General features: G+C 42.0%; 1 protein-coding gene across 2 annotated transcripts; it reads left to right on the plus strand.

The window, feature by feature from the left end:
- The first annotated feature begins 1 nt into the window (after position 1).
- On the plus strand, positions 2–9,669 carry LOC109865664 (U2 small nuclear ribonucleoprotein B''-like). 2 transcript variants are annotated; one of them, XM_020454012.2, is made up of 7 exons: positions 2–107; positions 469–563; positions 746–918; positions 1,035–1,169; positions 6,152–6,190; positions 6,954–7,042; positions 7,697–8,091. In XM_020454012.2, exons 2-7 carry the CDS (start codon positions 500–502, stop codon positions 7,854–7,856), a joined length of 660 nt encoding a protein of 219 aa, XP_020309601.1. In that variant the 5' UTR covers positions 2–107; positions 469–499; the 3' UTR covers positions 7,857–8,091. The 2 variants fall into 2 exon arrangements, with proteins under 2 accessions (XP_020309601.1, XP_020309600.1); XM_020454011.2 differs by having other exon boundaries at positions 96–250; positions 7,697–9,669.
- The last annotated feature ends 4,610 nt before the right edge of the window (positions 9,670–14,279 follow it).

A 14,279-nucleotide genomic window follows, 5' to 3' on the forward strand; every position in this document is an offset into this window, starting at 1 on the left:
CCTGTACAGACGGTGGCGGTAGAGAACTGCTGATTAACCGAAGAAGAACCATGAACCAGCGCGCACACATTTACTTCCTGTGTTTTCTTGAAAGTGTGTAGAGAGAGGTGAGTGTTCTCACAGTCTCATGTCAGTTTATCCGCAATCAGGGCTCAGGAAATGTTCTGTTTGCACACATATACATATTGATCTGTTTAATCTGTCAAATCTGTACATTTGTCGGGTCAGCGGCACCAGCTATCAGTTCGAGGTGATGAAGCTTACTAGAAATCTTAAATAACTAGCTAATGCTAGTTAGCGTGCCTCACCGCTTCATTCATTGTACTATACTAGCTAGCCAGTAGTACCTAAAGCTAGCTAGCAAGCTAAAGTACCACGCTTTTTTTTTCAATTATTTCTTTATTTGTTAATTTTGTTTAAAAAAAATAGTACCCAGCTAATGTGACTGTTTTTGTTTTGTTGTTCCAGGTGAAAGAGCGCCAGGGGAAAGTTGTTAATCATGGATATTCGACCAAACCACACCATTTACATCAATAATGTAAATGATAAGATCAAGAAGGATGGTAAGAATCACAGTGCAACTTTGTTCCAAGATCATGTCTCTAGCTACAGCGTTCCTTCAGGGCTAGATATCTATTTATCCTCTTGTACTGGAGATGTAGTAAGTTTACATAGATTTCTTTGTCTGTGTCAATTGTCTATAAGTAACAACAGTTAAGTAACATTTGTTGTTGTTGCCTTCTAGAACTGAAGCGGTCACTCTATGCCCTGTTCTCTCAGTTTGGGCAAGTCATGGACATTGTTGCCATGAAAACCATGAAGATGAGAGGGCAGGCGTTTGTGGTGTTCAAAGAGCTTGCCTCGGCTACGAATGCACTGCGTCAACTTCAAGGTTTTCCTTTCTACAATAAGCCCATGGTAAGTTCAGGCAGTTCCTCAGCTTTTCGGTCTGTTTTCTACCATTTGGTTTCTAGTGAATACGACCCAGGTCTGTGCTAAGCAAAAATCTTATTGTACTTGTCTCTTATTTTCAGCGCATTCAGTATGCTAAGACAGACTCTGAGGTCATCTCCAAAATCAGAGGCACATTTGGGGACAAGGACAAGAAGAAGGACAGGAAGAAGAAGGCTCAAGATCAAGTGGCCAACGTGGCCAAGAAACCAGCACTGGTGAGACTAGTATAGTATATCAAATCACATTTTCAAATGTTATTTGTCACATACACCGAATATAATAGGTGTAGACCTTGCAGTAAAATGCTTACTTTCAAGCCCTTTAACCAACAATGCAGTTTTAAGACAAGTAAATGTTAAGTGAACAATAAAAGTAACAAATAATTAAAGTAGTAAAATAACAGTAGCGAGGCTATATACAGGGGGTACCGGTACAGGGTAATGTGCGAGGGTATCAGTTAGTTGAGGTAATTGAGGTAATATGAAGGTAGCGTTTTTAAAGTGACTATGCATAGATAATGAACAGAGAGTAGCAGCAGCATAAAATAGGGGGGCAATGCAAATAGTCTGTGTAACCATTTGAGTAAATGTTCAGGAGTCTTATGCCTTTGGGTAGAAGCTGTTTAGAAGCCTTTTGGACCTAGAATTGGCGCTCCAGTACAGCTTGCCATGCTGTAGCAGAGAGAACAGTCTATGACTAGGGTGGCTGGAGTCTTAGACAATTTTTATGGCCTTCTTCTGACACTGCCTGGTATAGAGGTTATGGATGGCAGAAAGCTTGGCCCCCGTGATGTACTGGACTGTACGCACTACCCACTGTAGTGCTTTGTGGCCAGAGGCCGAGCAGTTGCCACCAGGCAGTGATGCAACCAGTCAGGATTCTCTCAATGGTGCAGCTGTAGAACCGTTTGAGGATCTGAGGACCCATGCCAAATTTTTTCTGTCTCCTGAGGGGTAATAGGTTTTGTCGTGCCCTCTTCACGACTGTCTTGGTGTGTTTGGACCATGATAGTTTGTTGTTGATGTGGACACCAAGGATCTTGAAGCTCTCAACCTGCTCCACTACAGCCCCGTCGATGAGAATGGGGGCGTGCTCGGTCCTCCTTTTCCTGTAGTCCACAATTATCTCCTTTTGTCTTGATCACATTGAGGGAGAGATTGTTTTCCTGGCACCACACAGCCAGGTCTCTGACCTCCTCCCTATAGGCTGTCTCATCGTTGTCTGTGATCAGACCTACTACTGTTGTGTTACCGTTGGAGTTGTGCCTGGCCATGCACACATGAGTGAACCTGGGGTACAGGAGGGGACTAAGCACACACCCTTGGTGGGCCCCCATGTTGAGGATCAGTGTGGCAGATGTTTTGTTACCTACCCTTACCACCTGGGGGCGGCCTGTCAGGATGTCCAGGATCCAGTTGCAGAGGGAGGTGTTTAGTCCCAGGTTTCTTAGCTTTGTAGGCCCAGGTTTCTTAGCTTTAAGGGCACTGTGGTGTTGAACGCTGAGCTGTAGTCAGTGAATAGCATTCTCACATAGGTGTTCCGTCGGCAACCTGCTCAACTGCAGGCTTTTTTTGGCCCCATTTGTTTGGGTAAAAAAGACTGTAAAATTACCAGGAATTCAGCTAAAATTCGTTTAATTTAGGAAATATGTTCCCACGAGACCTACAGTTGAATTCGGAAATGTACATACACTTAGGTTGGAGTCATGAAACAAAGATTATTTCGCTTATAATTCACTGTTTCACAATTCGTGGGTCAGAAGTAGAGGTCTCCCGATTATGATTTTTCAACGCCAATACCGATTATTGGAGGACCAAAATAGCCAATAGCCGATGATTAAAATAATAAATAAAAGTTTAAAAAATTGTGTTTGTAATAATGACAATTACAACAATACTGAATTAACACTTATTTTAACTTAATATAATCAATAAAATCAATTTAGCCTCAAGTAGATAATGAAACATGTTCAATTTGGTTTAAATAATGCAAAACAAAGTGTTGGAGAGGAACGTAAAAGTGCAATATGTGCTATGTAAGAAAGCTAACGGTTCAGTTCCTTGCTCAGAACATGAGAACATATGAAAGCTGGTGGTTCCTTTTTAACATGAGTCTTCAATATTCCCAGGTAAGAAGTTTTAGGTTGTAGTTATTATAGGACTATTTCCCTCTATACCATTTGTATTTCATTAACCTTTGACTATTGGATGTTCTTATAGGCACTTTAGTATTGCCAGTGTAACAGTATAGCTTCTGTCCCTCTCCTCGCTCCTCCCTGGTCTCGAACCAACAACACAACGACAACAGCCACCACATCGAAGCAGCGTTACCCATGTAGAGCAAGGGAAACAACCACCCCAGTCTCAGACCGAGTGACGTTTGAAACGCTATTAGCGCGCACCCCGCTAACTAGCTAGCCATTTCACTTCGGTCAAACCAGCCTCATCTCGGGAGTTGATAGGTTTGAAGTCATAAACAGTGCAATGCTTGACGCACAACGAAGAGCTGCTGGCAAAATGCACAAAAGTGGTGTTTTAATGAATGTTTACACGCCTGCTTCTGCCTACCACTGCTCAGTCAGATACTTAGATACTTGTATGTTTATATGCTCAGTCAGATTATATGCAACACAAGACACGCTAGATAATATCTAGTAATATCATCAACCATGTGTCGATATGTAAGATAAGTTTAATGCTAGCTAGCAGCTTACCTTAGCTTACTGCATTTGCGTAACAGGCAGTCTCCTTGTGGAGTGCAACGAGAGAGCGGCAGGTTGTTATTGCGTTGGACTAGCTAACTGTAAGGTTGCAAGATTGGCAGTTAACCCACCGTTCCTAGGCCGTCATTGAAAATAAGAATGTGTTCTTAACTGACTTGCCTAGTTAAATAAAGATTAAATAAAGGTGTTTTAAAAAATGCGCCAAAAATACAGATTTCCGATTATGAAAACTTGAAATCGGCCCTAATTAATCGGCCATTCCGATTAATCGGTCGACCTCTAGGCAGAAGTTTAAATGCACTTTGACTGTGCCTTTAAACAGCTTGGAAAACTCAAGAAAATTATGTCATGGCTTTAGAAGCTTCTGATAGGCTAATTGACATATTTTGAGGTGTGCCTGTGGATGTATTTCAAGGCCCACCTTCAAACTCAGTGCCTTTTTGCTTGACATCATGGGAAAATCAAAAGAAATTAGCCTCAGAAAATAAATTGGAAGATCTCCACAAGTCTGGTTCATCCTTAGGGAGCAATTTCCAATCGCCTGAAGGTACCACGTTCATCTGTACAAACAATAGTATGCAAGTATAAACATCATGGGACTACACAGCCGTCATTCCGCTCAGAAAGGAGACACGTTCTGTCTCCTAGACGTACTTTGGTACAAAAAGTGCAAATCAATCTCAGAACAACAGCAAAGGACCTTGTGAAGATGCTGGAGGGAACAGGTACAACATTATCTATATCCACAGTAAAACAAGTCCTATATCGACATAACCTGAAAGGCTGCTCGGCAAGGAAGAAGCCACTGCTCCAAAACCACCATTAAAAAAAGCCAGACTACAGTTTGCAACTGCATATGGGGACAAAGATTGTACTTTTTGGAGAAATGTCCTCTGGTCTGATGGAACAGTTTGGCCATAATGACCATCGTTGTGTTTGGAGGAAAAGGGGGGTGGCTTTCAAGCTGAAGAACACCATCCCAACTGTGAAGCACAGGGGTGGCAGCATCATGTTGTGGGGGTGCTTTGCTGCAGGAGGGACTGGTGCACTTCACAAAATAGATGGCATCATGAAGGAGGAAAAATATGTGGATATATTGAAGCAACATCAAGACATCAGTCGGGAAGTTAAAGCTTGGTCACAAATGGTTCTTACAAATGGACAATGACCCCAAGCATACTTCAAAAGTTGTGGCAAAATGGCTTAAGGACAACAAAGTCAAGGTATTGGAGTGGCCATCACAAAGTCCTGACCTCAAACCTATACAAAAATTGTGGGCAGAACTGAAAAAGCATGTGTGAGCAAGGAGGTCTACAAACCTGACTCAGTTACACCAGCTCTGTCAGGAGGAATGGGCCAAAATTCACCCAACTTATTGTGGTAAGCTTGTGGAAGGCTACCCGCCACTTTTGACCCAAGTTAAACAATTAAAAGGCAATGCTGTATTTAAACTTTTGACCCACTGGGAATGTGATGAAAGAAATTGAAGCTGAAATAAATCATTCTCTCTACTATTATTCTGACATTTCACATTCTTAAAATAAAGTGGTGATCTTAACTGCCCTAAGACAGGGAATTTTTACTAGGATTAAATGTCAGGAATTGTGAAACTGAGTTTAATGTATTTTTCTAAGGTGTATGCAAAATTCCGACTTCGACTGTATGCGATCGTGTCTCAATGTATTTCAATGTATGACATTTTTCACGTTTTATTGTCATGTGCACATAGTGAAATGCCTTTCTTGCCAGATCTTAACCCAACAATGCAGTAATCAAGATCAATGTAGTACTAAAAATAACATACGGTAGAACAAAAACAGAAATAATAAGAACACAGGAAAGTAAGTAAGCTATTTACAGGGTCAGTTCGAATACCATATTTACAATGTGCAGGGATACTGGAGAAATAGGTAGTAGATGTGTTTTAGGGGTAAGGTGACTAGGCATCAGGATATATGATAAATAGAGTAGCAGCAACGTATATGTGAGTACGTGCGTCAGTATAGACGTGTGTACATGTTATATGTGTTAACAAATGAAGTGTGTGTGTTTGAGTGTCATGGTGCATGAGTGGCGGCAGGTAGCCTACTGGTTAGCACGCTAGGCCAGTAGCTGAAAGGTTGCCGACAAGGTAAAAATCTGTCATTCTGCCCCTGTTCCTAGGCCTACATTGTAAATAAGAATTTGTTCTCAACTGACTTGCCTAGTTAAATCAAGGTAAAATAAAAATGTGTGTGTAGAGACGGTGCAAAATAAAATAGAAGGCACTACTTAGATTGTTATAATTATGCTCTGCCCCCCGACCATCCGCTCTGACAAAATTTGTCCCAAGGCTGAATCTCGTTGCCTACCCCTGCCATAGGGCACGAGTATTTGTCAACCTATTGCACATAGCCACCCTGTACGCTTTTGAATGTAGTCAGAAATTGTACTCCAACGCTATTTTCATAACTTGTTTATCCTTTCTATTAACAGGGATCAGCCAACACAAACAATGCTCCAACAACCATGCAGGTAAGCCTTTCTAGCCCTATCAAGAATTATAACCTAGTTTGCTGAGTAAACTGTTTGTCCTGTGTAACTGTTCTTTTCCTGCTGCGATCTGCGACTTCTGCGAAGTGTTTGATAAAAGATACAATTTTATGTGACGTCTGTCAGATTGCTCTGTGTAATCCACTGTTTTCCAATAGAATATGAAGTTTAGTGACTTCGAACATGCGCTATCACATGATACTTCTATAAATGATTTAATGCTAAATGCTTGTCCTGATTTGTTATAGAGTTGGAATCCATAGTTTTTGATAAGAAATCACGTTCTATGCATCCCCTGCCCCCCCCCCCCCCCCCCAAAGAAAATAATGTAGTTACACAGGAGAAACATAGGTACAAGTTACACAGTAAAGAATGCATTTTTTTTCCCGAGTATCGACTGATACCGACTGAATAGGGGGTACACTCCGCCGACACGCGTCGCTACTCAACTCCATTGAGATGTATATGGAGTTGTGTTTACTCAGCAAACGTCCCCTGTGTGTGACGGACTAAATCACTAGTGATGATGGACTCTTAATAAGCGCAATGTTGAAGTGACTTGTATTCTTGCAAAAAAATCTCTTCTCTCACTACTTAAGGAGCCTTTTACTGTTTTGATACGCCCTGTTTGGTTTAACTGTTGGAGGGCTACAGATAGTCTGGTCTGCTTATTGACTAAGCTGCAAAAATGTTCCATGGGAAGGTTTTATGTGGCAATCACAGACTGATTTCTTTGTCTTTTTAGGTTCCAGACAATCCACCCAACTACATTTTATTCCTTAATAACCTGCCAGAGGAAACAAATGAAATGATGCTCTCCATGCTGTTCAATCAGTGAGTATTGAATGATCTTGTTGTCAAATGAGTAAACTCGCCTAGATGCCTGATTGCATTCATTCTTCGGCAGCAATTGTTATTGAGTCTGGCTCGTGAACTTGTGAAATATACAGTTAGTTGCTTTATATCAGGGTTTCTTAAAATATGGGTAGGAGTCCTTGGGCATGTGAGAGAGGTAGGTTGTGAGTTATGAGAATAGACGTATAATCACACACTATTTCTTCTTAATTTGGGTCGTTGGAGGACGATTTGGGTCACAGGAGGACGGTCAATTTCTCATTTCTGCCCCTGAACAGGCAGTTAACCCACTGTTCCTAGGCCGTCATTGAAAATAAGAATTTGTTCTTAACTGACTTGCCTAGTTAAATAAAGGTAAAATAAAAAAAATGTTGATCTCCGAGCTGAAAAAGTTGAAGAACCCCTGCTTTATATAATTCAGACTTCACCATTGCCAGGTGGTGAAGTCTTTGATATATGATGTTTTGCAGAATGGCAACTGGAGCTCTGTTCAAGAGGGTGCAAAACTACAGGACGTTGAGATAGAAATGCATTGTGTCGAACAAACCTGCTTATCTACCATGTAGAAAAGGGAGATCATGTCAGCTCTATTCATTACATTTCTGATTTCTGAACATTTCACCTCCCTCATAGATTCCCTGGTTTCAAAGAGGTGCGACTCGTCCCTGGCAAACACGACATCTCCTTTGTAGAGTTTGAGAGCGAGGGCCAGGCGGGAGTGGCCAAAGATGCACTGCAGGGCTTCCGGATTACGGCCCAATGCGCCATGAAGATCACTTATGCCAAGAAGTAGTTCCCACGATGACGTCACTGGACAGGGAACACACATTGGACTCTGGGTTAGAGATGGGTTGGACCCCCTGATTTTTACTTTGTTTTTTTGTATCGGCTGTGGAATCTCCCAGGAGTTATTTTGTTGTTTTTTTTTGACTGATTTCTGTGCAGTCGCTGTGAGGTGGACTGTGAAGAGAATCCTCTAAACATCGCCTCTATTTTGTATGGCACAGTAATAAAGACGTTTTGTGCAACTGTGGTGCCTAAGATGCTTCCTCTGACATGTTCCAAGTTTCTATCCCTGGTCCTGAAGGCCCCAAAAGGACAGATGGTGATTGTAGATTCAAGCCCAATAACATGTAAAAAATGTTGTGTCATGACATCTTTATTCTCTGAAAACATATAAACGTGAAAAAAAATTATTTGCAAATTCACGTAGTTGGGGATACCAATCATTGGTCCAGTGATCAAGTGTGTAAATTGTCATAGTTCCCAGCCCAGTCATATGCTAACAGCCTGTATTACAGCTCAGTTGAAACCCCTCTAACCAGTTCTGTTGTTGGGTGAAACATCTGGGCTCTCCTGCAGTCATTGGCCCAAAACGATACTTAAAAGTGGCTGGATTGACTTCCTAAATTTGAATTGGAGGTTAATAGAAAGCTCCTTTGATCCGCATTCCCAGCAATTCACCGCGATTCATTCACACTATTCGGATCTAGCGCTGTCTGCGTGCCTTCGCAATACTTCGGCATCTCAACAGACAGGCACATCAATAATGTTGTCTACGAGTATATAGTCAGAACACAACATATTGATCAAATGTTTGATGAAAGCTAGTGCAGACAATGGGTTCAGCAATTTCCCAAATGAATAATTATAATGTTGATGTCATCAAGTTGTGTATGCTCCCTGGAGCTATGGAGAGAGATGGGTAAAATGAGAAACAGATTTATCTCCCAAAGATTTATAAAACGTGATGACATGAGTCCAGATGTTTACTGCTTTCGATTGTCGCATGCTATGATAAGTGCCTCGTGAAGATAGGACACATTTTCCATGAGGGGGAATCTGGTAAATGGTCCAACTGGTTAAAGATAATTTTCATAAAGATCATACTGTATGTCCATGTCCCAAATGGCACCCTATTCTCATATTTAGTGCCTGTCTTTTGACTAGGGCTCCAGTCAAAAGTAGTGCACTTTTTACATAATTGGGTGCCATTTAGGATATTGGATATTGATCTGCTCCACTTCTAACTGGTCTTCTTGAGCTGTAGTTATATATCCTGCTCTATATTAGCACTGACTGGCCTCAAAGAGAGTCATTTCCCCAAAGCTAGTCCTCAGGGTCATTTAAACTTTACTTTACCTGGCAGGTACCACAAAAACATACACACTCAGTTGTTGGCTCAAAGTGCAGGCTGTGATAGGGTGCAATCACAGTGACTGATGGTTTGGGTCCCACTGCTTATTCTCATTATAGTGCACTACTTTTTGACCAGGGCCCCATAGGTTTCCATTTGGGACACATCCTTTGAATGGGCTTCTAACAATGAACCTGCATGGCTGTCAGTGACAGCGCAAAGCACTGTAGCCTAGTAGAGAGAGATCGACCAAATGGTTAGAGAGACACTGTTACCATCTGAGAAATACCTCATTTATCTTACTTATTCAATTAATAGCAAACTGCGTTGGGCTAAAATGTCTAGCACCCTTTTCACACTACTGAGCCAGGCCATGTTAAACCAACCCAAGTTGTAGGCTACTGTGCTGGCCTGGATACGCAATCCACCAGTTTCAGGAACCGTATTTCAAATAAAAATGTAAAAGAAACAGTATGGGTTTATTTGACTATGAATAGGGTGTTTTTCCAGTCAGAATTGTTCTATATACCCAATTAGAATGCTCACACTACTCCTCTGTCAGCCCACCAAGTAAATCTTGTGCCACCTGTCATGAGATATAAGCCGCATGCATAAACATGCGTATGAACAATAATCAAGCTATTTTATTACCCAATGCATACAATTCTATTGGGTTTTGGTATCAAACGGGACATAATGTGAGGGCAAAATGCATTATTTCAGTCAGCGATGTGTGGCAAAAATGCCCTTTGACAGAATATACTGTATTATAAACCGTGTGGTTCGAGCCCTGAGTGCTGATTGGCTGAAAGCCGTGGGTATGACCAGGGCAAAAAAAAGTACTGTTTACTGTTCTAATTACGTTGGTAACCAGTTTATAACCATGTACTACACCCTCTGTCCCCCCCCCCCCCCCCCCCGTGCCTAATTGCTTAATTATCTCAGTGCTCCAGACCTGTTTCCTGTGTGGATTGCTAATGACTGAAACTCTTTAGTAGTTCAACTATGAGGAAGATGCTACACTGTATTATTTTGAATTGAAAAGGGTACTTACCTACAAATGACAGGCATGCTGTTTTAGTTTGAGTATCCCTTTCAGGTTGGGGTTTCAGGAATTGAATTAGACTCTTAATGGGAAGATGTCCAACTCAAGAAAGTGCAATATACCCTAACACTGATCCACGAGGAAAACGTGTTCATTAGGCATAACATGTTATTCTTTCAATGAATCAATCGTTTAATATCCAATCCAATGTATTTCCATTTTTTGAAGAAATAAGTTGTTCATTTTATTTATTGTTTATACTTAACGCGAACACTTTCCCAAAATCATTAAAGGAGCAATGCAGTTAAAAACATATATATTGTTAAATGATATTTCCACACTATGAGGTTGAAATAACACTCTGAAATTGTGAAAATGATTATAATCCCCTTTCTGTGTATGCTATTTGAAGAGGGAAAAAAGCCTGGAATTTCAGCCTGTTTAGGTGGGATGGAGGGTTTGGCCCGCCATATTACGTCACAAGGCAATCTGATTATAATAGAACAATTATTGTTCCCATGTTATTTGTATATATCCTCCTACACTGCTGCTGGCCCTGCCCGGTCATATTGATATTTCATTCCTGTTGGCAGGAAGACCAAACTATTTCTGGAGTTACTTCCTTCTTTAATCTGTATTTGGACTTTACTCGTATTCAAATTTGAGTGTCAATGCAATTTGTCTGCAAATTCAAAATGGTAGCTATTTTCTTCAAAAGTTCCAAGAGTAGAATTGATACAGAGATCACTTGCTGTAGTTGATACAAATGTTACTGGCTAGCTAGAGTTCATACAAACTCTCCCGACTCGATTACTGCAATGTCTTCCATGGTGATCTCCCCTTAAAAAAGCTTCCACAGGCTGCAGCTTGTGCAGAACAGAGCTGCCGGTGTCCTTGCGGGAACCTGGAGATCTGCCCACATCGCCCGCATTCTAGCCTCTCTCCACTGACTACCCATCCAATTCAGAATCAACTTCAAAATCCTCCTGTTAGTCATCAAAAACTCCTCAGCCCCAAGCAGTCTTCACATTCACTTAAAGACATGCCTAAAAAACAATGGGTGACCGAGCATTCTGCTGTCTCCACACCCCTGCGCGCCCCAGACCACCACTGCCTTTAAGTCTGAGCTCAATAAACACTTCTTCAAACTGGCTTTCGCTTTATGTGATCTATCTTGTGGTATCTGTTGTTGGTCTTATACATTATTTTACTTATTATTTTGTGTATAATGTATAGTACTAGACCGCTAGCTATATTTTCATTTGTTTTCAGGCCTTTATTAAAGCTTTCTTTATTTTAATGATTGCTCTCAGTGTAAAGAGCTTTGTGATTTACGTCTGTAAATGAAAAGTGCTCAGCAAATGTAATTTATTATTACACTGCTCAAAAAAATAAAGGGAACGCTAAAATAACACATCCTAGATCTGAATGAATGAAATATTCTTATTAAATACTTTTTTCATTTACATAGTTGAATGTGCTGACAACAAAATCACACAAAAAATGATCAATTGAAATCAAATTTATCAACCCATGGAGGTTTGGATTTGGAGTCACACTCAAAATTAAAGTGGAAAGCAACACTACAGGCTGATCCAACTTTGATGTAATGTCCTTAAAACAAGTCAAAATGAGGCTCAGTAGTGTGTGTGGCCTCCACGTGCCTCTATGACCTCCCTACAACGCCTGGGCATGCTCCTGATGAGGTGGCGGATGGTTTCCTGAGGGATCTCCTCCCAGACCTGGACTAAAGCATCCGCCAACTCCTGGACAGTCTGTGGTGCAACGTGGCGTTGGTGGATGGAGCGAGACATGATGTCCCAGATGTGCTCAATTGGATTCAGGTCTGGGGAACGGGCGGGCCAGTCCATAGCATCAATGCCTTCCTCTTGCAGGAACTGCTGACACACTCCAGCCACATGAGGTCTAACATTGTTTTGCATTAGGAGGAACCCAGGGCCAACCGCACCAGCATATGGTCTCACAAGGGGTCTGAGGATCTCATCTCGGTACCTAATGGCAGTCAGGCTACCTCTGGCGAGCACATGGAGGGCTGTGCGGCCCCCCAAAGAAATGCCACCCCACACCATGACTGACCCACCGCCAAACCGGTCATGCTGGAGGATGTTGCAGGCAGCAGAACGTTCTCCACGGCGTCTCCAGACTCTGTCACGTCTGTCACGTGCTCAGTGTGAACCTGCTTTCATCTGTGAAGAGCACAGGGCGCCAGTGGCTAATATGCCAATCTTGGTGTTCTCTGGCAAATGCCAAACGTCCTGCACGGTGTTGGGCTGTAAGCACAACCCCCACCTGTGGACGTCGGGCCCTCATACCACCCTCATGGAGTCTGTTTCTGACCGTTTGAGCAGACACATGCACATTTGTGGCCTGCTGGAGGTCATTTTGCAGGGCTCTGGCAGTGCTCCTCCTGCTCCTCCTTGCACAAAGGCGGAGGAAGCGGTCCTGCTGCTGGGTTGTTGCCCTCCTACGGCCTCCTCCACGTCTCCTGATGTACTGGCCTGTCTCCTGGTAGCGCCTCCATGCTCTGGACACTACGCTGACAGACACAGTAAACCTTGCCACATCTCGCATTGATGTGCCATCCTGGATGAGCTGCACTACCTGAGCCACTTGTGTGGGTTGTAGACTCCATCTCATGCTACCACTAGAGTGAAAGCACCGCCAGCATTCAAAAGTGACCAAAACATCAGCCAGGAAGCATAGGAACTGAGAAGTGGTCTGGTCACCACTTGCAGAACCACTCCTTTATTGGGGGTGTCTTGCTAAATGCCTATAATTTCCACCTGTTGTCTATTCCATTTGCACAACAGCATGTGAAATGTATTGTCAATCAGTGTTGCTTCCTAAGTGGACAGTTTGATTTCACAGAAGTGTGATTGACTTGGAGTTACATTGTGTTGTTTAAGTGTTCCCTTTATTTTTTTTGAGCAGTGTATAATGTTGTGGAAATTCTTACACAGGGACACTCAAAGAGGTTCCAACCAACTCAATCCACCATAGTACACATGTCAATCAGGAGCTCTGCTTGGGAAATCCCAGCAGTTGTCTTATATGCGGCTATACACAGACAAATTATATTTGCATGATTTAGCATAATTCATTCATCATTATCGTTTTGTTTCATTCATGTCACCGACCAATACTGGTTCATAACACGTGACAGACCAATAACTCAAGAGGCGTCTTCTCTCTAAGCTGAGACCTTGAAACTGAGATATCTTTCGTTCTCAAAACAAGGTCTGGGCATCCTGCCAAATTGCAGCTACTGATAGTGAGGATTCGTTCAGTCATCCACTTGCATGAACACAGAAATGTGTTTATAGAACAGCACATGAATAGAACACAGAAATGAGTTATAAGAAAAGCACATGTACAACATTTCCATCACAATAACTTTGATACAATATGTAATTGGGTAGAGTTGATACAAATGTAGGCTAGCTTTGGGTGAAGGGATAGCTAATTGCCTATGCAGTAGGCTACCTATCTAGATGGTAGCTAAAACTATATATTGTTAATTTATAGCCCAGGTGTTTTTCACAAAGAATAGACTAGATCACGCATTACAGCTTACCAAATGATGGAAATTATAGAAATAATGTTGTATTGTGTGTGTTTCCCTATTTCCACACTGTTTCACCCAACACATCCAGTACATTGCATGTAGATCACAGTTTGGACTGTACTTTATCATAGGTGCCTGTCATGACTTCCACCGAAGTTGTTCCCTCTCCTTGTTCGGGCGGCGGTCGACGTCACCGGCTTTCTAGCTGCCACCGATCCATGTTTCATTTTTCCTTTTGTTTTGTCTGTTTACACACCTGGTTCCCATCTCATAATTATGTTCCTTATTTAACCCTCTCTGGTTTCCCTTTCTGTTTTGTGCGTGATTGTCTTTCGTGTGTTGGAGTTCTGTTTTGTCCTTGTTTCGTAACGGGATTTTTGTTACATTCTTGGATTGAGTAAATACAGTGTTTTTTTTACTCTTACCTGTGACCTGCGCCTGACTCCTT

Source organism: Oncorhynchus kisutch, linkage group LG20 (assembly GCF_002021735.2).
Source record: "Oncorhynchus kisutch isolate 150728-3 linkage group LG20, Okis_V2, whole genome shotgun sequence".
Classification (NCBI taxonomy): domain Eukaryota; kingdom Metazoa; phylum Chordata; class Actinopteri; order Salmoniformes; family Salmonidae; genus Oncorhynchus; species Oncorhynchus kisutch.

Bases quoted from the DNA above. Each gene is read 5' to 3' on its own strand.
- LOC109865664 (XM_020454012.2), top strand. From the start codon at position 500: ATGGATATTCGACCAAACCACACCATTTACATCAATAATGTAAATGAT. The intron at 6,191-6,953 runs GTAAGCCTTTCT...TTGTCTTTTTAG, and splicing joins ATGCTCCAACAACCATGCAG to GTTCCAGACAATCCACCCAA. The intron at 7,043-7,696 runs GTGAGTATTGAA...CCTCCCTCATAG, and splicing joins CTCTCCATGCTGTTCAATCA to ATTCCCTGGTTTCAAAGAGG.